This window comes from Melitaea cinxia, chromosome 15 (genome assembly GCF_905220565.1).
Source record: "Melitaea cinxia chromosome 15, ilMelCinx1.1, whole genome shotgun sequence".
NCBI classification, from domain to species: domain Eukaryota; kingdom Metazoa; phylum Arthropoda; class Insecta; order Lepidoptera; family Nymphalidae; genus Melitaea; species Melitaea cinxia.
In genome coordinates this window covers 12,150,599-12,174,546 of record NC_059408.1, presented here as the reverse complement: position 1 = coordinate 12,174,546, position 23,948 = coordinate 12,150,599, and the positions used below count along the sequence as shown (strand labels likewise).

Below are 23,948 nucleotides of genomic sequence, written 5' to 3'. Positions count from 1 at the left end.
TTTCGATTGGATCAACATATAATTTTCGCAGAATATTTTTGAAATGTTATACTTTAAGAATCCGTCGAAAACGAAAAATCTTTTTTTTTTTTGAAAAAGTTGACTAGGTGTAACTTAATAAATGTTATATTAGGCGTGATGTATGTTTGAAAACAAATCTAATATTAAACTTATATGTTACTAGCCTTTTAACATACTTTTCTAATTGAAATTTTATATCAGATTGTCACAGAGCAGGTGAGGTTCAGCGTAGTCAAGTTTTAGCAAGCGTAGCCAAAACACTGAATATTTTGGAATTGGTACATCCGAAGCATATTTATTGTATAAAGAACTTTTGTAATGTGATGCGATTGTCCCAAGATATGTAACGTATGTGATGTCGAATTCTAAATACTTAGAAGTAGTGAAACGTTTTATTTATTTTTGTAGTAATAAATATTATAGATTCCTGAATTAACGAAAGTATTTTCAGCAATAGGTGCGGAACCCTAAAATTATTTAATGTTATATTTCTAGAAACTTATTTCTTTTTTTAATAAGAAACACGTAAATTAACCGTAGAGTACACTGCGCCAAATATTCAGTCAAGCAATTGTTCCATTTTTAGTCTGTTGCCAAAGTTTTGTAATCTATGTCCTCTATAAATTGCTTTAGATTTTCTAAATTATATTTTAATCATTACTATTTTTTCTTAGTCAATGTAGGTCTTTAAATTTTGTGTTGTGTTTGTAGATTGTGTAAATGTCAATTGAATTTTGTACCGGAAATAAATAATTTTATTTCTAAAGAGTCTTTTATTGTAATAGGAAATAAAAAAGTCACGATATTTTAACTGCTTATATTTTATTACTAATAAATCACAGTCTAATATTTTGCACAACAAAAGATAAAACTAAATAGGTCTAACATGGAACTCTATTATTATTATTATTATTATTATTATTCTTTTTTTCTATAATGATAAGTAATCTACCCGTTGATTTTGTGAGCTAAAGTAAAACATATCTACATTATAATCGAGTAACTAAAATCAGGAACTTTTTATAACTAAAAAATGATTGAAACAAAAAGTTCCATCAAATTTTTCAAATTTTAACAAAATATACAAGATGAATACATTTTTATGAACAAAACATGAAGTATAGACTTAATTTTTTTTACAAATCTCTATCAATATGATAGCTACAGGTCTTTCAAATTATGAAAATTGTCAAGCTCAAGAGGGGAGGAAACGATGTGACGAATTTACTTTGAGATAACCCTACACATAGATGTAGTACTCGTTTAGGCCATCCACGTAACAGCGCCAAATATAAATAAATCAAGAAACACATTGGGGGAAAAAAGTAAAACTTAAGATACCTCTAGTTCTGGAGATGTCATCTATACCAGCCAGTGGGCTGATTTCTATTATGAATACTGATTTGATTGCTAATTTTAATTCTATAATGCTCTAGTCTGTCTCATCTGGTTTATAAAAAGATGACTACCACAAAAGATACACTACTTTACGCACACGATAATTTCATTAAAATATATCAAAATTCATGTAAGTAGCAGTAGCTTATATATACCGGCATACACTATATCAGTCTATATGATTGTGTGTCTTTTTAGATTCTTTATCAAAGGTATAAAAAAAATTAGAATTTAAAATTCCTTTCGAGACACACAATCACTCCGTATCTCATACAACAAATTCCTTCCCGACATAGTTCAATATATAATCACACATTAACAAGTATCTTACAAATATTTCATATCAATTGTAACAAATGCTCTTCCTAACTAAAGAAATAGACGGATTTAAGAACACTCTTAATGTCGAAATCTCCTTTTTCTGGAACCCTCTTGAGCAAGGAATTGACGCGATTTTTATTCGCTGCACCAACTGTGCCCTCTTCAAGTTCACTAAAAGAAAGAGAAAAAATTGTTAAAAACCTTATAGAAAATATAGTTTCATATAATAAAGAAAACAAAAGTTATTAAAAGTAATACCTCTCCGGGTAGCTATAACGCTTCGTGAGGAAATCGGATAAGTTTTCTAAGATTGGTTGCGAATGGAGAGCGACAAATTGTTCTCTGCATATCTGAAAATTAAAAGTTCAATCGTTAAAATTTAAAATTATACTAAAAACTGTCTTTTGTTACTAAAACTGTCTTTTGTGGTGAATATTGCTTTCTTATATTTCAGTTTCAAGTTTTCAGTCATAGTAACTGGTCGGACAACTAGTTGAGCAACGAGTTCAGCTACTAGTTGCTGTTAGCAATAAATCTTAGTATCTAAGTAGATAATTATTATCTAATCAAACAATGCAGCAACTAAACAACTAGTCGCGTAAGAAATTAACCAACTAGTAGAGCAACCAGACAAGTGACTAATTGAACAACAAATCGAGCGAGTATACGAGAAACTAGTCAAGTGACCAATACCGAAACCAGTAGTGCAATAAGTTGAGTTGAGTAGCCAGACTTTTTGCGTAATCAAGAAAATGATTGGAGTTAAATAAAAAACTAACAAATATCGCTATTTAAGCATTTCCGGCACATATTTCAAAGCAAAATTTGAATTAAGAAATGCAGAGCAATCGATTGTGCGGTAATTGCACATTTATCGCTAATCGCTCAGTATTAGCTAACAGGGCTGAGGTAGGACACAGCAGGAAATTTCCTGCTCAAAATACGGAGCAGCCCGACTGGGGACTTACAGAAGACCACAGTTATATAATACTGTTTTCAAGCAGTAGTTCTGCTCCTGATGGGAATTGAGGATAGAGTCGGCAACACGCTTGTGATGCCGACTCTATCCTTGAATTGGTTTTGCGGACGTCTATAAGCTACGGTAATCGCTTACCATCAAGTGGGCGCACGCTTGTATGCCGATCTAGTTATATATAAAAAAGAGCCACAGTGACCTGGTTCATGGTGTCGACGGTGTCGGGGTGCGTCCAGAAGCAGTCGTGCACGGACACGAAGCTCACGCCGGCCGCCTCGCAGTGCAGCGACGTGAGCATCATGTGCGACGAGTCCAGCGAGTGGATGAAGTTGGGCGGGAAGGCGTTGCGCTGCTTCATCGTGCACGGCCGCCTGGTGCGGGGCGGGTTACTGGGTCGTAGCGTTATTATTGGACATCGTAATACAATAAGATGTACTAATTTTAGTGGCGAGTGTTGGGTTACTTATGTAACTGTAGCTTTATTATTTAAAATTGTTATATTATAAGATACACTGACTTTAGTGGCGGAGATCGGAAGATGGGAAAAAATAGAATGTGCAGAGAAGATGTCAGTTTTCGTATTGTAATTAAGGCGTTGCACAGCTTCATTGTGCATGAACTTCTGTGAATGGTTATGAGTTGGGTTAATATTGGACTGTATTATACTAATTATCATTAATCATTGTTACACAATAAGGTATACTACGGCGTGTTGTGCTTGTGTATTGTGTGTTTCTGGACAGACCCTGAAGAAAATTCTACTTGATGCCATTAAGTGTGAAGTGTTTATTTATTTATTGATATTAATATCAGTGGTTGATATCAGAAGATTTGAAAATATAAAAAAGTTTTTTGGAAAGTTACAATACTAGGCTATTATTATTTTAAATGAAAATAAAACAAGAATAATAAATGATCATCGTCCAACGCACAAAAGGTACGACACAATTCTTCTTTAAAACAATAAATAATCTATGTAAGCTGCAGCCTGACATAATAATTTAGCAATAGATTACTTGCCAAAATATATCAAATTACTTAAACATTCAATAAGTTGTGCGAGTCCGTATTCGTATGAAGCAATCGCTAAACTGTATTATATAGGCAAGTGTAAAGTAAAATTATAATGCAAGCGACAGACTGGTGCAGGTCGGGCGCGGCGGGCGCGCGGCGGTAGTACGGCTGCAGCACGGGCAGCCCCAGCGGCGTCACCCACTCCACGCTCTCTCCGCACACTCCTGAGACGACCCTGCGACCACACACGGCGTTTATTATTTTATAGCGCATCAATGAGAACAAGACTTAAAATTGAGGTAGGGCACAAAAGGAATTTTCTTGCTCAAAATATGGAGCAGCCCGACTGGAGTAGTACCTCGACCTTACAGAAGATCACAGCTAAGTGATACTGTTTTCGAGCAGTGTTGTGTTCTTTTTGGTGAGTACAACGTAAGCGTACGGTAATTGCTTACCATCAGGTGAGGGAAAAGCTAGCGGAAAAAAAATTAGCTGTAGTGCAACGGTAAATATAATAAGGTTTTTTAGCTACTAAAACTACCGGTCCATATATATACTTTATTGCACTCAAAAAATACATGTAACAACAACATAATAAGGTTTATGGCAAAGGTGAACTTATCACTGAAAGAGATTTCTTCCAGTCAACCCATGGTCATGAGTAAGTGTTTTATATAGCGAGGCAAACAGTGCAAGAAGATTTACTAAGAACAAAAAAAATAACGTAAAAAAAAACTGACTTCAATTACATCGACGCGTAACACAACGTAGATCGACGAAAAAATAGTCAAGTAACTACGCGTTATCAAAGATTACTCAAAAAGTAGTTATTAGATCTCAATAAAATTTATATGTGACCACATGATAAACATCAGCTTTCGATTAAATCTAAAATTATCAAAATCGGTATATCCAGTAAAAAGTTACTGCGGATTTTCGAGAGTTTCCCTCGATTTCTCTGGGATCCCATCATCAGATCCTGGTTTCCTTATCATGGTACCAAACTAGGGATATCCTCTTTCCAACAAAAAAAGAATTATCAAAATCGGTACATCTAGTAGAAAGTTATGCGGTATAATACAACGTAGGTCGACGAAAAAAGCGTCAAGTAAAAACGCATTATTATAGTGCGTTCAACGAGCCGAGATACCAAATGTAAACAAACCAAATGCGAGGTCATTCAACTATGCAGGATTTTGTAACCTTTTTTTTTACTTACACAAAAATTTTAAATGTAAATTATATTTATATTTTGTAATTACTGAATTAAATATAATTAATTAAATATAATTATGTATTTAAGATTTGATACTTCTTAAATAATAATTATCAAAATATAAAAAATCACCCGAGCGCTTCAGGACACGAAATGAAATAAAAATAAATAATACAAATTCGAAGGGCCGTACGCGGTCCGATTGTTTTCAAGGCCAGTTAAAATATCGTTCGATCTTGCAGAGAGACGTGTAGCAGATAGCAAACAAACAAGATAGAAAGAGATAGACTATATTTTGTTTGTTCCGTCGTCGCTACGAAAAAATGATGGGCTTTGTTTACATTTGGTATCTCTTCTCGTTGAACAGACTATAGATATAACTCGAAAAGTAGTTGTTAGATTTCAAATAAATTTAAATAGGACCATTTGACACACGCCACCTCTCGATTAAAACAAAATTTGTCGAAATCGGTCCATCCGGTCAAAAGTTCTGATAGCATACATAAAAAAAAAGTACAGTCGAATTGAGAACCTCCTCCTTTTTTGGAAGTCGGTTAAAAAAAGAAAAAATCAAAGATGATAAATTTAATAAATTTATACATATATATTTAAAAAATATATAATTTACTACATACTAACAAATACATATAAAGATACATACAAAAATACACTACATATACATAAAACATATACATACTCACACTACAATACATACGTAAATACATACATATTCTATATAGATGATTACACATTAGCTAGTGAAAGCAAGTGTTTAATTTATATTTAAAGGAAACAAGGGAAGGACTAGTTATGATGCCACTTGGGAGTTTGTTCCATAGTATGGAGGCGCGTAACGTAAATGAATTTAACGTAAATGAAATAACTTTACTGTCAGGGCGCCTGGAACGAGTAGGAGAGAGCAGGAAGTGAAAGACGTTGGAGACGCTTGAGAGAGTGGAATGTTAAGTGTATTCTTCTGCTGACTTCGCTGTCATGACCTGCCCAGGATAAATTGCAGTCCATAATGAGCCCTAAATTCCTAACTTTATCACAGTAAGGAATCGGAACCCCCGAGAATGAGATTTTAGAAACCAATTCCCAGTCAAGTCTGCTTCTCAATCGACTACTTCCAATAATAATAGCTTGTAATTTAGCAGGATTGACCAACAACCCAAAAGATTTAGCCCAGACCTGAACTGCAGCAAGGTCGCTATTTAAAGTTTCAACAGCCTCATGCAGCTCAGTCAACTTGAAGTGTCTGTATATTTGTAAGTCATCTGCATACAAGTGAAAGGGAGAAGTGATAACACAAGAAACATTATTGATGAACACAGAAAATAGCAAAGGAGATAAGACGCCACCTTGTGGAACACCAGTAGTAGGTTCCATCCAATCTGACATGTTGTTGTTGAAAGACACGCACTGCTGACGTCCAGAGAGATAGGAGTGAAACCAGTCAATAACTACGGTTAAAATATTAACCGTGCGCAGGGTACTAAGAAGAATGTCGTAATCAACTGAGTTAAAAGCCCTGCTAAAGTCAAGCAAGATAATGGCAGTGAGTTTGGTTTGATCCATTGCACACCGCACATCCTCCGCCACATTTAGCAGCGCTCCAACTGTGCTGTGATAAGGACAGAAACCTGATTGATAAGGACATATAAGGTTGTAAGAAGAGAGATGAGTGTAAATTTGATTATGAACAACGGATTCTAGAACTTTGGAGAGTAAGGGAAGAATGTATATAGGCCGAAATTGAGAGGGGATTGTAGGATTAGAGGTTTATGTAGTACAAGGGCTTTCTTCCATAATGATGAAAAGACATTGCATGTAAGTGAAAATTTATTATGTGGGTTATTGCAGGTGCAATGTCCTCCAACACCGGAAGAATCATGTCAAGACTGAGGTTGTCGCTACCAATCGCTTTAGTTGATATAGATCGGACATGCTTCTTAATATTTTCTAGCGAGACTGTTTCAAATGAAAAGCTGGGTAGGTCTGGTGAGACATGAGTAGATAAAAACGAAAGCGTCCATTAGACCATTAAAGCCCGGTTCCTAAATTTAGTGATTAGTTTGGCTCTAAACCGTTCAATTTCAAAAGAAATATTCAAAAATAGAAGATTCAATGAGATCACAGAACACCTTATGGTAAAAAATTAGAAATTAAAATTATTGAGCATCTGTAAAAGTAATCCTCATTTTATTTCCTTTACCGCTGTGTGTGAGATAAAATTTTAAAAGTAAATTTTGCGCCCGTAAATAATGTTGGCATGTCGGATTTGAGCATTTTATCTAATAAAGCAGCTTTTAACTCGCTAGCTATACACTCACTTGGCGCAGTCGGTGAACCAGTCCTGGATGAGCTTGGTGGAGGTGAACATCTCCCGCAGCGAGTCGAAGGTGCGCGCCGTGAGGTACTGCGAGCACGGCCACACGTGCTCCGGGGGGAACTCCTCTATGTCTGCAGACAGATGCATCTTTATTAACGTATAAAATACTAATTAGTTACATTTCATTTAACTTTGTAGCCTAATTTTCTTTTTCGTAAACAGCGTTTTTTTTTTCGATTTTCTTTCATACAAGCCTCGTCCTGACAATAACGAACGCAAAAAAAGAATTATTCAACTTGATCCAATCTTTCGGAGGTTGTGCAAATACATATAATATGTCAGTGATTCATTTTTACATATTGTGTGTTTTGTAGTACGAGAATAATCGTAGACAAGCTAAAATATTTCGTTGATATATTTGAGTTTATTTTAGTTGTGTCGCCTCTCGGTCGATCGAGCGCTGGAGGTCGAGCGGTGGAGGTCGAGCGGTGGAGGTCGAGCGGTGGAGGTCGAGCGGTGGAGGTCGAGCGGTGGAGGTCGAGCGGTGGAGGTCGAGCGGTGGAGGTCGAGCGGTGGAGGTCGATCGGTGGAGGTCGATCGGTGGAGGTCGATCGGTTGAGGTCGATCGGTGGAGGTCGGGAGGTGAGTCCAGTCACCTTTGAGCTGCTTAGCGATCTGCAGGCGCGCGCCGAACTTGGTGACGCCGTAGACCGTGGTCATGACGGTCTGCTTGATGACCTTCCGCCGCACGAAGCCGGCCAGCGCGCGCGCCGCCGCCGCGCCCAGCTGCGCGTCCCGCTCGCGCGCGCTCTCCACCTGCGGGCCGCGCTCTGTACTACACGCTCGCGCTGCGCTCGGCTCTCGCCTTTTATTCTGTACGCTTCAGCCTGTAATATCCCACTGCTGGGCATAGGCCTCCTCCCCCGTGTAGGAGAAGGATCTGAGCTTAATTCACCACGCTGCTCCCTATATTCCCCACTATGAGTAACGAGCGCTATCGGATGTACACGATAGCAACCTGGAGTTTAAGTTTAACGTGCACTCCGAGGCACGGTGGGGAGACCCACGAGGACTAACAACCAGACCGGAAATAAATATTTGAATAAACACAAATATCCACTCAGATCGGGAATCGAACCCGCGATCCTCGGTGTTTTAGGCGCCGCCGACACGGCACACGCACTATTACACCAAAGCGATTGTCATTTTATTGTATATATATGTTTAATTAATTAATGTACTTATGTATAAATATGTTTAAATAGGCAATTTAATGTCTCTATTTCAGACAACAGCCAGTTTGTACTTTTATTTATTTTATTTTATTTTATTTAGGAAACAAACAGTACAGTAATACAAAGAAAAAAATCATATAAAACTAATACATAAACCAATAAAGTTTCCAATAGTAAACAATTCATTAATAAGCTAAAAAGCACACATTAATCAGAAATAATCGATACACACAGAAATATAAATAATTCAACAGTAGTAAATTGAATAATTAGGTAAACATGTACGAATAGAAACATTTCATACAATCATCCATTAAATAATAAATAATTAAAAGATAATAAAATTCAGATATATACAACATTAAAAATTAATCATACCAACTATAATACAATTATAATTAAATTAATTTATAACAAAATCAAACCAACCTACTAGAAATTCATGAATTATGTAAATAATTAATGATAAATTAAAAATTAAAAATTTATTGCATATCGTAATTCACTCCTTAAAGATTGCACTGAACAAGTTGCAAAATCAATGTGATGAAAACATTGGTTGTACATTTTACATGCTCTAAAAGTAAAATTATTCTGCGTATATTTGGTCCTAGTTCTAGGCACATAAAATAGGGACTGATTACGTGTATTTATTTTGGGACACCTAAATAATATATGACTAAGTAGATAAGGGGAATCAATAAAATTACGAAGTAACTTAAATAAAAATATTTGGTCTCTCTCCAATCGACGACTTTCAAAAGAAGGAATATACGGGATATCTTGAATATGCGGCGAAGCTTTGTAACTTAAAAATTTTATAAATTTATAATTAATTTTTTCCAATTGAGCAACATGACATTTGTAAAATGGATTCCATACAGTTGAGCAGTATTCCAAGATAGATCTTACAAAAGAGTTATAAAGGAGAATAATTGTGCTGACATTTTTAAAATCACGTCCCACTCTCAACACAAAGCCAAGCATTCGGAATGCTTTAGCAGTAACATAATTAATATGTGACTTAAAAGTCAATTTGTTATCGATGTAAACACCCAAGTCTCGCACCTCGGTAACTCGTGTTATTGGCTCTTGATTAAGTTGATAATTAAAATTAATTGTGTTAGTCTTACGAGAAAAGGATATCACGTAGCATTTTTTTATGTTCAGATACATAGAATTCACTGAGCAGTAATCACACAATTTGTTTAAGTCACTCTGAAGTAGTATGCAGTCAGAATTATTAGATACACACCTAAAAATTTTCATGTCATCAGCATAAAGAAGTATATCTGAATTCTCGAAAATTTTATGTATATCATTTATAAAAATATTGAAAAGTAGAGGACCAAGGTGCGAGCCCTGGGGTACACCAGAAGAAACGGGCACAAAAGAGGAAACATGCCCTTTCACTGTCACTGCTTGGCTACGGTTATATAGGTAAGAAGAAAGCCATCGAAGTAGATCGCCATGTATACCGACTCTTTCTAGTTTATTTATCAATATTGCATGCGGTATCTTATCAAATGCCTTAGAATAGTCGGTATACACGACATCCACCTGGTAACCCTGATCCATGGCAATAGAAACGCGTTGGACAAACTCACACAAATTACTCTCCGTTGATCTCCCGTCCACAAACCCATGCTGCTGACTCATTAAGAAAGGTCTAAGACTCGGATAAATATTGTCATACACAATTTTCTCAAACAATTTAGCAACAGTAGACAATTTTGAAATCGGTCTGTAATTTTCAATATTATGCCTATCACCAGACTTGTACACAGGAACAACGTAAGATCGTTTCCAAATATCAGGCATGATACCCGATCGTAAAGATAAAGAAAACAAAAGCAGAAGCGGATAAGCTAAAGATTTGTGGCACAATTGCAAAAAAATAGGTGGCAAGCCATCCGGTCCCGAACCCTTATCAACTTTCAACTGCTTGAGATATTTCATAACAATATTAACGGTAAGCTCAATACGTCCTAACGACAAATTACTATTAGAAGACACATTACCTTGTGACCCATAAGAACTAGCAATGTTAGGCGGCGCTGAATAGACAGATTTAAAGTGTTCGTTAAAAAATTGACATATTTTACTTGCATCGGAGGTGCACTCATTCTTGAAAAAAACATCTTTAGGTATATTTACTGAAGCCCTTTTAGACCTAATGAAAGCCCAAAAAAATTTACTATTCCTATTAATTTTTAATTCTGATTGATATATATATTTATCATAACACTCAATTTGGACTTGTTTTTGACGGTTTCTCAGATAGCTGAACATGTTGTAGTCAGATACTCGACCATAGATTTTCCATCGCCTATGACAACGCAACTTATCACATATTATTTTTATTAGACCGTTAGTATACCAAAAAGGATACCTTTTATCGCCTTTTAAAGTTTTTATTGGAACATATTGCGAAATTATGGAGTTAATAGTATCATAAAATAAATTAATAGCATCAGAGATATCACCGTTACTAAGCAAATGACACCAATCAATACCAGATATGACTTTATTTATTTCATTATAATTAGCATTTCGAAATAACCGTACCTTACGAGGAGTGGAAAAAGTAGATCTATCATAAGCAATACTTAATTTCACCTTAAGTGTGGGATGATGGACATCTTCCTTTGTAAGAGGAGAATCATTGCGACTCACAACACAGTGAGAGTTGCTAATTACTAAATCCAAAAATCGCCCATTTTCATTAGATCGCCCATCGCCCATTTTTTTTGTAACATATATATATATGTACAAATAATACATATATCTGATTGTAATATAAACATACATTACATCCAGACTTGGGGCAGGAATCAAGACCACAACCTACAACAAAACTACTACTACTTACAGAAAACTAGCTATGTCAACGGGCTAGTCTAATGGTTAAAATTTAATCAGAAGACAGTAACGCTATTAACAGGAGATTTTATTATAATAGGGAACAACAGATAATATATTGCTGAAAGTGTGGAACGGCCTAACTGGGACAGTACCAGTAATAGTAGTGAGATGATACTGCTCTCAAGTAGAGTAAGGGGGCCGGGGGTGGAATTAGCAACAGCTGTGACTTGTGGAGGTCGTATGACATCATTATAGATAAATATTTTGTATAACGTATTTCGTTATATTGTTTTGATAAATGTAATTTAAGGTTGTAGTTGTAACAATGGGCAAAATCACTTTATAAATGACAAATGTAAGCGATGATTTTAAAAAGAGTAGCTGGCAAGTTCGCTGCCAATGGCTGTCAGTCCGAGTCCACAGTGCACGCAGCAGGCTCACCAGCGCCGCCACCTCGCTGTAGACGTCCTGCGGGCGCGCGCGCGGCGCCAGGTTGACGGCGGCGGCGCCGGCCGCGTCCCCGCCCAGCGCCGCGTAGTGCTGCAGCCCGTTGCACGAGCCGTCCTGGTGCACCGGGAACCCGCACTCGTACTCTGCGCCGCACATACGCGTTGCTTATTGTTCATTTTTAATCATATTTTAATTGCAGACTTTTAATTTTATATTTCTTTCAAATTCTTTGTATAAATAAATATATCTTATCTAACTTTCCGTTTCCTATTTGTGCGATATCTCGTTATTGTCTCTTATTGGAGTAAAACTTCTTTACGCACGCTTGACTTGGGGAGTAAGCTGGTGAGCGGGTGACGAGACCGTTACGAAAAGTGCGATGAGGCGAGGCGAACGGAAGTTAAGAGGGAGATATAAGTGAGTGAAGATAGAAAGAGAGAGAGTTACGTTTCGTTAGTTTTATATCAGTCGTATTGTTTGATTTCTCAAATACAAATAAATAAATAAAAATATACATTGCAATATATTATGCTGTCACTATTATTTTTAAAACAGTTTTTAAACATTAGCACAAATGTCAACTCTACTCGTTATCGCTTAACATACCTTCAGGGTTCGGTGAACGCACGGCGTTGGCTATCTCCATGCAACAAGCGAGCGTCTGCCAAGGTTCTTCGGATTCCTTCCACCAACCCTCACCATCGAGGGGATTATCCGCCGAGTCTAAAATCTTGTCCATAATACTGTCCGCGTATGCCAATCTGTTATATATGAAGAAAAATCTTTAGTCTCCTTCTCTTCTTCTTCATCTTGTTAAATTTATCAGCATAAATACGATAGTAACGAAAAATTAATTCTTACTTTGCTTAAACACTTGTATTATATACCTAAAGAAGTTTAGTTCATCGTTTATAAAATTATTTATTGCAGTATAACTATCACTCACGTAAACAGTTCTCTTAATTTGAATCATCGCAAAACATCCTAGTTATTCGAAGTTTCGAATTTATACTCGATTCCAAACTTGAATCAATTTGACTCGAAGAGATGAAACCTACAATTCGAGCTGTGTACGCCGACTACGACTTCGCCGCCACGCGTCTCCCACACCCACACCCACACGCAACACGCACACGCACCTCTCGTCCAGCGTGTCCCGCTTGCGCGCGCCGGTGAGGTTGACGGCGTGCAGCTTGAGCCAGCGCAGGCCGCGCGCGCCCAGCGGCCGGCGCCGCGCCAGGCGGAGCAGCGCGCGCGCCGCGTCCGCGCCCAGCGCCGACACGTGCGGGCCCACCGCGTACACGCGCCCGCGGAAGTCCATGTTGTGCGGCAGCCAGAACGTGCTGTTCCTGCGGCAGACGTGTTGTACACAATGGCACCGTCTTCCGGCCACTGTTTGTGTCGGATGAACGACGAGCATTCATGGATAAGCTAATATCTCGTAGCAGCAATATAATAAATCGACTCCACACGCTCACCTGTAGTGATTGGCCAAGGAGAGCTTGTAGAGCATATCGCACCACAACGAGTGCATGTCCGCGCGCGCGCGGTTCAGCGCGACGCGCGCCCGCAGTGCGGCGGCCGCGTCCTTCGCGCCCCCCGCGCCCCCCACGCCCGGCAGCTGCGACGCGTCGAGTGACGACGCGGGCGGAGGGATGTCCAGCTTTTTGTCTCCACCCGACCTGCACATCAGGAATTTATACGATACAAATAATTCATGTAAAACTAGTCACTAATGGTCCATTTCTATTTCTTTTCAAACAGGCTATCTAAAATATATATTTTTTTACTATATTAGCAAACATTTGTTTAGTTATTACCTAGAGGTAAATTTTATGTTTAAAAAAAATTGGACGTCTATAAAGTCGATTTAACGGACGATAGTTTTAAGTGATAACGTTATAAAGAAACATTGATGAAAACTTGCTTACTTTTTATGAATTAAACTGAATTATTATCACTGAATTATTTCACTCTGACGTTAGGCGAGAAGAGAAATAAATTTTGTCAGAAGCCAACACTTGGGCCGATCGTGCCTCTTTATCGCTTGTTCCGCGCTCTCGCGTGCAAACGCTCAGATTCAGGCGGAACGTGACACTTTATCATGCGTGCAGCTGGTGTTCATCGAATAAGACGTTATCACCTCAAAAATTTGTTGGTTTCTCAGAGTAATATTTACTAAGACCCAGGACATTGGATTATAATAACTAATATATTGGGAGCTTTATGATTTCATCCTTACTTTATAGAACTCTTCGAGTGACATACCTAAATACTTTTAATTGTAAATCCAGTATGGCTTCGTTGATGACCCAGGGAACCTCACCAAGCTGGTTGAGGCTGTCCAGTACTGGGTACAGGGAGTTGGGAGGCGCTTCTTCTAGTCGCTTCATTTGACCCGTTATATGAAACGGCATCCTGCAGATTATAACCATTAATTATTTCTTTATGTAATACAATTATGGGATATCTTTACTAAACATTAAGGCTATAAAAATCTCATAATAATAAAAATTAAAAACGACGAGTTATCAGTCGCGGTGCATAAAACGCGCTTGCTGTGTGAATGTGTGAACGCGGCATGCAAGTAGTGTGTTTTTACATTTTCTCAGTGAAATAAAACAAGACTTTCGCGTCCTTTATTATCATAATGTCAGTTTTGCAACTAAATCAGTGTGAAATTCTTTGTTGTTTTACATAGGCTATTCAGATTCAGCGGGAGGGGAGGGCAGGGGGAGGCAGCGGTACCTCACGAGCGGCGTGGCGGTGAGCAGCGTGGAGGCGTGGTGGCGCCAGGGCGCGGGCGGCGCGCGCGCCGGCACGAGCGCGGTGCGAGGTGGGGGAGGGGAGGGCAGGGGGGCAGCGGTACCTCACGAGCGGCGTGGCCGTGAGCAGCGTGGAGGCGTGGTGGCGCCAGGGCGCGGGCGGCGCGCGCGCCGGCACGAGCGCGGTGCGAGGTGGGGGAGGGGAGGGCAGGGGGGCAGCGGTACCTCACGAGCGGCGTGGCCGTGAGCAGCGTGGAGGCGTGGTGGCGCCAGGGCGCGGGCGGCGCGCGCGCCGGCACGAGCGCGGTGCGAGGTGGGGGAGGGGAGGGCAGGGGGGCAGCGGTACCTCACGAGCGGCGTGGCCGTGAGCAGCGTGGAGGCGTGGTGGCGCCAGGGCGCGGGCGGCGCGCGCGCCGGCACGAGCGCGGTGCGAGGTGGGGGAGGGGAGGGCAGGGGGGCAGCGGTACCTCACGAGCGGCGTGGCCGTGAGCAGCGTGGAGGCGTGGTGGCGCCAGGGCGCGGGCGGCGCGCGCGCCGGCACGAGCGCGGTGCGAGGTGGGGGAGGGGAGGGCAGGGGGGCAGCGGTACCTCACGAGCGGCGTGGCCGTGAGCAGCGTGGAGGCGTGGTGGCGCCAGGGCGCGGGCGGCGCGCACGCCGGCACGAGCGCGGTGCGAGGTGGGGGAGGGGAGGGCAGGGGGGCAGCGGTACCTCACGAGCGGCGTGGCCGTGAGCAGCGTGGAGGCGTGGTGGCGCCAGGGCGCGGGCGGCGCGCGCGCCGGCACGAGCGCGGTGCGAGGTGGGGGAGGGGAGGGCAGGGGGGCAGCGGTACCTCACGAGCGGCGTGGCCGTGAGCAGCGTGGAGGCGTGGTGGCGCCAGGGCGCGGGCGGCGCGCGCGCCGGCACGAGCGCGGTGCGAGGTGGGGGAGGGGAGGGCAGGGGGGCAGCGGTACCTCACGAGCGGCGTGGCCGTGAGCAGCGTGGAGGCGTGGTGGCGCCAGGGCGCGGGCGGCGCGCGCGCCGGCACGAGCGCGGTGCGAGGTGGGGGAGGGGAGGGCAGGGGGGCAGCGGTACCTCACGAGCGGCGTGGCCGTGAGCAGCGTGGAGGCGTGGTGGCGCCAGGGCGCGGGCGGCGCGCGCGCCGGCACGAGCGCGGTGCGAGGTGGGGGAGGGGAGGGCAGGGGGGCAGCGGTACCTCACGAGCGGCGTGGCCGTGAGCAGCGTGGAGGCGTGGTGGCGCCAGGGCGCGGGCGGCGCGCGCGCCGGCACGAGCGCGGTGCGAGGTGGGGGAGGGGAGGGCAGGGGGGCAGCGGTACCTCACGAGCGGCGTGGCCGTGAGCAGCGTGGAGGCGTGGTGGCGCCAGGGCGCGGGCGGCGCGCGCGCCGGCACGAGCGCGGTGCGAGGTGGGGGAGGGGAGGGCAGGGGGGCAGCGGTACCTCACGAGCGGCGTGGCCGTGAGCAGCGTGGAGGCGTGGTGGCGCCAGGGCGCGGGCGGCGCGCGCGCCGGCACGAGCGCGGTGCGAGGTGGGGGAGGGGAGGGCAGGGGGGCAGCGGTACCTCACGAGCGGCGTGGCCGTGAGCAGCGTGGAGGCGTGGTGGCGCCAGGGCGCGGGCGGCGCGCGCGCCGGCACGAGCGCGGTGCGCAGGCGCAGCGCGGGGCGCGCGGCGGCGGCGCACAGGCGCGACAGCGCGGGGTGCGGCTTGAGCTCCAGCCGCACCAGGCGGCCCCACGGCCGGTGCACCTTGTACACGCCCGGCAGCCGCTTGCTGGGGAACATTCACGAACATTATCCCTATTAAGTGACGAAGATCGATGACGACGCGATGGGGCAACAGTCACAGCACGGGCAGTTGCGGGTACGATCCCCGGTCACGAGAGACATTTGTATCCGCTATATACTAGTGGTTGTTTGTTCTTGTAATATTTGTGTGTTTCCAAACCACCGATAGAGATGAAAATCCTACCGGATAGTGATCAAAGTGAAGTGCTTATAAGTGTATGAGAACCTACATAAAAACTGTTGGCTTTAGTGTTAATACTTACACCTTCGCTTTCGGTTTGAACATATTGACATCGATTTTAACATCGTTAATGATGATGTTGTAAAGAAACTTTCCAATGTTTTGTCGAATATCCATTGACCAAGGAGCTTCCTCAATGTCCTATAAAGATAATGGTAATTATAAAATTTCAGAATATCCTGGTCATTTTAAAACCATATCAAATACATTAAAAATAGACTTGCTAATGAAACAGTTTAAAATATAAAAAATACTCCAAGAAAAAGTTATACCAGGCGAGAGTAATAATTAATAAATTTGGTAACAAATAGTCCTTGACAACTTACACATCTTAGATCTTTTATGGACTACTGCCAGATATTTGTAAAAGTCTTCAATAGAAAAACATTATATTTGTACTCTAAATTAGGTATGAGTGCTACCCTATTTCTAATAAAATTCTAATTTTTAATGATACATATGCTCAATTATTACACAAAGCTTCTACCTATACAATCTCTATATTATTGTATTTTACCCACCAAACTAGCTCCCTCTCTGTTCTGATGCATTAAAATTTGCCAAGCCTGACGACTGTTGTAAGGTGTGTCTGTGCCATCTAAAGAGTGCCTTTCTAAATACCATTTGCAATATTTTCCATATATCTCTTCGATTTTCTTAAGGACACCATTACTTTTATACTGTTTTATTAAGTATCTGAAATCATACAATTGTTAAAAATTAAATAAAAAAATAAGAAAAAAAAAAATACATTAAATTATTTTTAAAATATGTCAATATTTAATAATGATGTACTAACTTGTTATACACTTGTGTACCTAGATCTCGTTGTAACAACTTGAGGGTTGGGCTGTATGAATCACTGCCGTTGACTAATTTGTCTATTTCACTCATCATAAGATTAACAAAGTCATCCACCTGTAAATCATTATCATTAATTTGTAAAATTACATTTTTTTTGTAACGCTAATTTTAGCTAATGTTGCTCTCTTAAATGTCAACAGTAATGTAAACTTTGCAATGTACACAATATAAATCCATACAACCGAATATCCACCGCACACATACCCGTCAAAACAATATTTAATCTGTAAAACAATACCGACCGACAAGACCTTCAGGTAGGGGTAGAGCGAGATGGCGCAGTGCGAGGCGCAGCTGCGCGCGCGCAGCGTGCCCGTGTTCCGCGCCAGCGCCTCGCGCATGCTCTCGCGCCACTCCGCCTCTGCGGCCTGCAGCTTTTGTCTCTGAATAAGGACACAATAATTATTGTTTTTCACTCGCTAGAATCAGGTCTATGAAACTACTATATACTTCAAAAGCGCGTGGCACTTTATGTAATATATTTTAAACAATACAAATGAATATTACCAAATGTTAGTATGATTCAAACGTACGGCAGCGCCATCTAAATTTACTTTATAAAACTATTGCTAACATTTATTACTAAATACAATTACTTCAAATTGTACAAATTGTTAGAAAGTTTGAAATAGAATTAACATTATATTCTTAGCTATAAATTGTCATGTGTATCATCAGACTTGTTATATTAGCTTTTTTTTAAGTCAATTATGAAAACGCAAAATAAGCTTGATTATTAATTAAAGTTATTGACGCCGCGTTGGCGCAACGGTTACAGCCATAGATTGTACCTGTTGCGCTGGCGGTTGCGGGTTCGATCTCCGCACATGACAAACATTTGTATTGGCCATACAGGTTTTTGCCGTGGTATGGGTGTTTGTGCAGTCCTTGTGGGTCTCCCCACCGCGCCTCGGAGAGCACGTTAAGCCGTCGGTCCCGGTTGTTATCATGTACACCTGATAGCGATCGTTACTCATAGTAGGGAATATATCCGCCAACACGCATTGGAGCAGCGTGGTGGATTAAGCTCTGATTCTTCTCCTACATGGGGAAAGAGGCCTATGCCCGCATGTAGTAGTGGAATATTACAGGCTGAAGCGAATTAATTAAAGTTATTAATATAGACATTAAATTGTAAAGCCCAATATTAATTGTATCTCCTAACTAACGATTTAAAAATCACTATTTTTAAACTTAATTTTAGCCAAACTGAATTTCAGTATTAAAAATGTCAAGAATATATTTCACATAAAAATATCAACTTACATATATTTCCACATTCTTGGATTCTTCATCTTTAATCGCAATATTCTGCACCTCAATTTCTCCCATCATTTCCATTTCCAATTGCTCTCGACCTCTCGTCTTTAACTCTTCTAAAGTTATGAGATTACTGGCCGGTGATATCAAGAGACCCTTCCGGTTTTGTTTGTTATCTAGCTTTATTTTGTCCAGTAAAGGACAATTGTAATCAAGGATGGGTGGTGTGTACTGTGGTTCAAAACCAGGTTCCAACCTTCGTACTGCTTTTAATACTATTTCGCGTTGGTCATACACGAATTTGGTTTTATCTAATAAGTCATTTAAGGTAAAACCCTAAAAAAATACAAATAATTTATAGAAAAAAATATTATAGAGAAGTATTATTTGTGTAATGTTCTTTTCTTAGTTACTTTTTTTGTAATATATATATATATATATATATATACATATATATACAGGTGTCCGGTAATTAATGGATAACCCAGAAAAAAAGGCACAGGACCAACCAGGAAAAAATAAAAAATTAATCTATCTGCAACGGTCTAGGGTTTATTTAAAAAAAAAATTAAGTACGAAATTCGATACGTTTGTTCAAACTTTTGGGCACTACGGCTGCAAATTCATTAATAACAAATTGATTTTATTTCGAAATAACCGTGGATAATCGACCTTGCTAAAGCGCATTACAAAATATTTCTAGCCATAACTGTTTCTTTTTTTTAAATACTTAAAAATGAAAAATAGTGTATTCGAATTTTTTATGATAATGTTTGAGCACCTGTGGTATAAAAAAAAGTAGGGAGACCTAGGTGGCCCATAGTTTAAAAAACATGCCTACTTCATGACGTTTCTTAAATGGTATTTTACTCAATTTTTTTATTGTCAAATTACCGAGTTATTGCTACCTGTGTTCCTCTAGCCCTATTTTTCTTATAACCAAAACAAATAATAAAATAAGAATTTTATTTCGAAAATCAGTGAGTGTATTTTAGGGTGGTTAGCGTGTTGTTAATAATACAAACAACAATTTTAAATAGGTACGTAGTTTTATAATAAACGTTCAAATTGTTGCAAAAAATATGTATTAAAAAATAATTGTAATGTTCATGTTTCATATATCATTTTAGTAACATGCCAAAGTAGGCAGTGCCTTTCTGCCATATATACTATTTTCTGCTATATATACCGTATATATATATATATATATATAATATTTTAGTTATATACTTTTTTTGAGTAGGTTCAATTCTTAACTTTTCAATATGTATTAAAAGTTGGTGGAAAATTTGCTGATTTATGAAATGTTATTATTACTTATTAAATATTGTTTATTTCCCAAATAAATTAATAAATAATTTGCTTCGTCATCTTGTTACCTTGTTTTGCATTTCCCTGTGATAGTACCCTAATATTGAATGCTTATTTATCAAGTCTGTTCTCTCAACACACTCAAATATGGTGGCAAATGTTTGCTCATTTGCTTCAATTTTATCTTCGGACATGAAGGATAATAACTCTTTGGCATGATCAATTTGACCCTGTTAAAAAAAAATTATGTATAAAAATAATGTTTGTGTACAAGTAACATTTATTAAAAAAAATAACTTAGAGAAAAATCTATTTAGAAATTGAGAACAATTTATTATTTTGTACACAAATTATAAAATAAAATGGGTGTGATAAATACCAATGATGCATATCCTTGTAAAAGTGTATTATACACTTTAACACTGGAAACTTTAGGATGTTCAGGAAACCTGGCACTTTTCCTCCTATAATGTTGCAATACTTGACGTCCCTAAATTAAACAAAAAAAATAATCATACTTATTGTTAGAATCTTTAAAATACTAATGTATTAAATGTATTACATTTAATTTTTTTTTATTCATATATTTTTTTAGATAAACTAATCTCATTTTAAGTTTATCTAATATCACAAGAGGCACAAGCTAAGTAATTGGAGCAATGTTCAGATAACACTTTCTTAAGCAGGTCATGTGTCTAAAAATAAAATATTATCTGCAAATAATGTCTTAAAAGGCATTTACAATTTCATTAAAGATACAATCTCTAAATAATTGTGTTTGCTTGCAAATGAAAGTTGACGAAAACAATTAACAAACGCACTAGTCATCACTACGATTTTCGAGGGTTTCCCTCGATTTCTCTGGGATTCCATCATCAGATCATGGTACACACACTTGGGATATCTCCTTTCCAACAAAAAAGAATTAATATCAAAATCGGTTCATAAACGACGAAATTATCTCCAAACATACATAAACATATATATATATATATATATATATATATATATATATATATATATGGGCGAATTGAGTAACCTCCTCTTTTTTTTAAGTCGGTTAAAAAAATATGCTACTACAGTTTTATTGTTTTTTAAAGATTTTTTTTTTAAAGGTTTGTTCCAAGTAGGTTTTAGTTAGAAGTATATGTTCGACGTCGAGTTGCGGAAAAAAGCCCGTGAACAACAACAACATAGAAGTAAATGTAAAAATTGTACTATCATCTACCTCAGATATCATATCAAGAGAGCATAATAGTTGTAAATGAGAAGTTAGCATATGCTGTAAGGCCTCTTCTTTGACCTGTCGTTCTAACTCTCGTTTGTCTTGCTTCATATTCGCCTCTTGAGCTGCACGACGTTTTTCACGTAACTTTTTCTTTTTCTGTTTTATAGCTTGTTTTCTGAATAATAATAAAAATTACAAATAGTTTTACTTTATTTACAAAGACATAACAACGTGAAGCATCATAACATATCAACATTATAACTCTTAAGAACTAAGAAATAAAAATTTAACAAGTGACTAACTGTGTACTAACTGTGTAAACTGTAAAGTGGTACTGTGTGGCTATGGTACTAAAGAATTTAGCCACCCCCTCTCTTCCCGTGGGTGTCGTAAGAGGCGACTAAGGGATATCACACTTTCACTACCACCTTGGAACTTAAAAAGCCGACGGATGGCGGGATACCTATCTAACTGCTGGCTTTGAAATACACAGGCCGAAGACGGGCAGCAGCGTCTTCGGTGCGACATGGCCAGTACTGCGGTCACCAACCCGCCTGCCCAGCGTGGTGACTATGGGCAAAACACATGAGTTCGCGTTGTTTTTGGCGTAAACTTGTGAAGGCCTATGTCCAGCAGTGGACTGTATAGGCTGTAATGACGAAGTGACTAAAACTATGAAAAGACCAAGAAAAACCTTATAAATTATACACTTTCTTTAAAAAAATTATAAATAGTATGTGGAATAGCTTGGGAATAACAACACTTATATTTAAAGACACAGGTTGAAAAAAGGAAAAGATTAATTTGAGGTCGGAAACTTACGCTTTTTTAACTTTTAAGCTCTTAATCCGAGATATTTCACTATCAAGGTTGTCAACATCGTACTTAGATTCACCTATTTCACTGTGTATTGTCTCATCACAAATGTCCTCAATAGCCGGGTGTGACAAGCCTTGCATTCTGAAAAAATTAAACATTAACAAATCATTATTATCCAATTGGAAACAATTAAATTTAAATAACATAAAGAACAATACAAAAAAAAATATGTCATTTCGGAATTAACTAAATAAACTTTAACAAACAATTATTTTGTTATTCCAAATTTTTTATCATTTTCTGTCCTAATAATAACTAATATCACATCTTTATTTTAATATCTAGTACACGAGAAATTTATAAGTTAGTAAAGTTGGACAACAAAGAACATTAACAGACAAAAAAAACAGAAAGAATTACTTACTGCAAATTTGTGATATGGTTCATCATAAGCTCATGATCATAGCTATCTGAGTGGTTTTCAATAAACATCTCTTTGAATACTGCATGTGGACGTTTGAGTTCTGGCTCACTGGATTCTATTGACACATATTTAGTATCAGCATTAAGGTCAAATTCTTGATTCAAGCCTTCATTTATAGCATATCTTAGGTCTTGAAGTCGCTGATCATATATTGTAGCTTTCCTAAAATTGTAATAGCTCTCTTTCACCATGTCTATATATTTTTTAGTTTTAAATCTTTGCTCCATACTTGAAATTTTATGATGAGTGAAAATAAGGGCACATTTATCATCTTCTAATTTTATTTCCAGTTCAGGTTTCTTTAGAATTTTTTCTCTAACTGTTTGAAGCAATTCCGTATCCACTTCTTTACTGGTAGATTTTTTTGTTGATTTTGTCGTCAACTGATGGAGTTGTGACAGGGAGACAGGACTAGAAGCGAGTTTTGAAAGATGGGCTGCATTAAATTTGCTGATAGATACCTGCATCTCAGTCATGCTACTTTCGTTTACTGTAAATATTTAGAAATAATGAGTTTTAATTCGATAATAAAATGCAAAATTTTTATAACATCCTAGAATAGGTTTACCTTGCAAAAGTTCGCCATATTTTTTGTTATTTTTGTGCTTCCTTTTCTTTTTCAAGGACTTCAAAGCATTAGCCGTTCTCGTTGATTGATGCCTTGCAAGAAAATGATTTTCTAGAACGAAATACTACTGTTATGCAACTTATTGTTTAGGTTATGTTTATGTTGCCAATTGTTGTAAACAAAAGCGGTTAGAGCAATTTTTAGTATTTAATATTCTTTAATAACGTATATAATTACCTGTGTTGGATGAATTCAAAAGTACTTTGCGACAGAAAGAACATTTTACATGTGTAAGCGATATATTGTTTAGAGAACTATTTGCAGGAAATGCTACACCGTGAAGTTTATTGTAACATAAGTTCTTAGCAGATAAAAGTCGATGCATTATTTTTATTTCAATATTTTAATAGAAAAAGACTAAATCCATGCCGAAAATACATAAGCCACAATCAACCACGTGAAATTAAAGACAACAATCTTATGTTGTTTTAAAATTTATCCCCAATAGGGAAAGGCAAAGGACTATAATCCATACAGCCTAGTCTGAATTTGTAAGTTTCGTTCTGATATATCAAAAGGCCGGAGCCAAGTCTGAAGTAACTTTATTGTTCTTCTGATTCGATGACTGGTAGAGTAAGGCCGAAACCAAGTCTGAAATTTCATATTTTCGTCTACTCTTCTTTGTCTATAAGTGATAGGCGAGGTCGAAACCAAGTCTGTAATAGGCCGAAGCCTGAAATATCAAAATAAAATTTCACATCCGATGAATGAAGGTCCTGATCCTGTTTCAAATATCATTG

General features: G+C 39.2%; 1 protein-coding gene across 1 annotated transcript; it reads right to left on the bottom strand.

The window, feature by feature from the left end:
• Window positions 1-823: 823 nt before the first annotated feature.
• LOC123660309 (DNA-directed RNA polymerase, mitochondrial) lies at window positions 824-23,630 on the bottom strand. The gene is made up of 24 exons (XM_045595410.1): window positions 23,386-23,630; window positions 23,149-23,259; window positions 22,521-23,070; window positions 22,100-22,237; window positions 21,278-21,452; window positions 20,429-20,539; window positions 20,118-20,279; window positions 18,745-19,074; window positions 17,721-17,861; window positions 17,414-17,532; window positions 17,136-17,310; window positions 16,637-16,755; window positions 16,150-16,359; window positions 14,097-14,246; window positions 13,307-13,510; window positions 12,968-13,177; window positions 12,435-12,589; window positions 11,820-11,971; window positions 7,935-8,094; window positions 7,280-7,409; window positions 3,858-3,965; window positions 2,916-3,087; window positions 1,999-2,090; window positions 824-1,911 (listed from the first exon to the last, which is right to left on the bottom strand). Exons 1-24 carry the CDS (start codon window positions 23,531-23,533, stop codon window positions 1,785-1,787), a joined length of 4,149 nt encoding a protein of 1,382 aa, XP_045451366.1. The 5' UTR covers window positions 23,534-23,630; the 3' UTR covers window positions 824-1,784.
• Between the last annotated feature and the right edge of the window lie 318 nt (window positions 23,631-23,948).

What these genes read in the sequence shown, in the direction of transcription:
- LOC123660309 (XM_045595410.1), bottom strand. Translation starts at nt 23,533, where the DNA reads ATGCATCGACTTTTATCTGCTAAGAACTTATGTTACAATAAACTTCAC. An exon ending in TACAAGGATATGCATCATTG is followed by an intron (nt 20,280 to 20,428) that starts GTATTTATCACA and finishes TTTTTTTAACAG; the next exon opens with GGTCAAATTGATCATGCCAA. An exon ending in ACGGCCACGCCGCTCGTGAG is followed by an intron (nt 14,247 to 16,149) that starts GTACCGCTGCCC and finishes TATAATCTGCAG; the next exon opens with GATGCCGTTTCATATAACGG.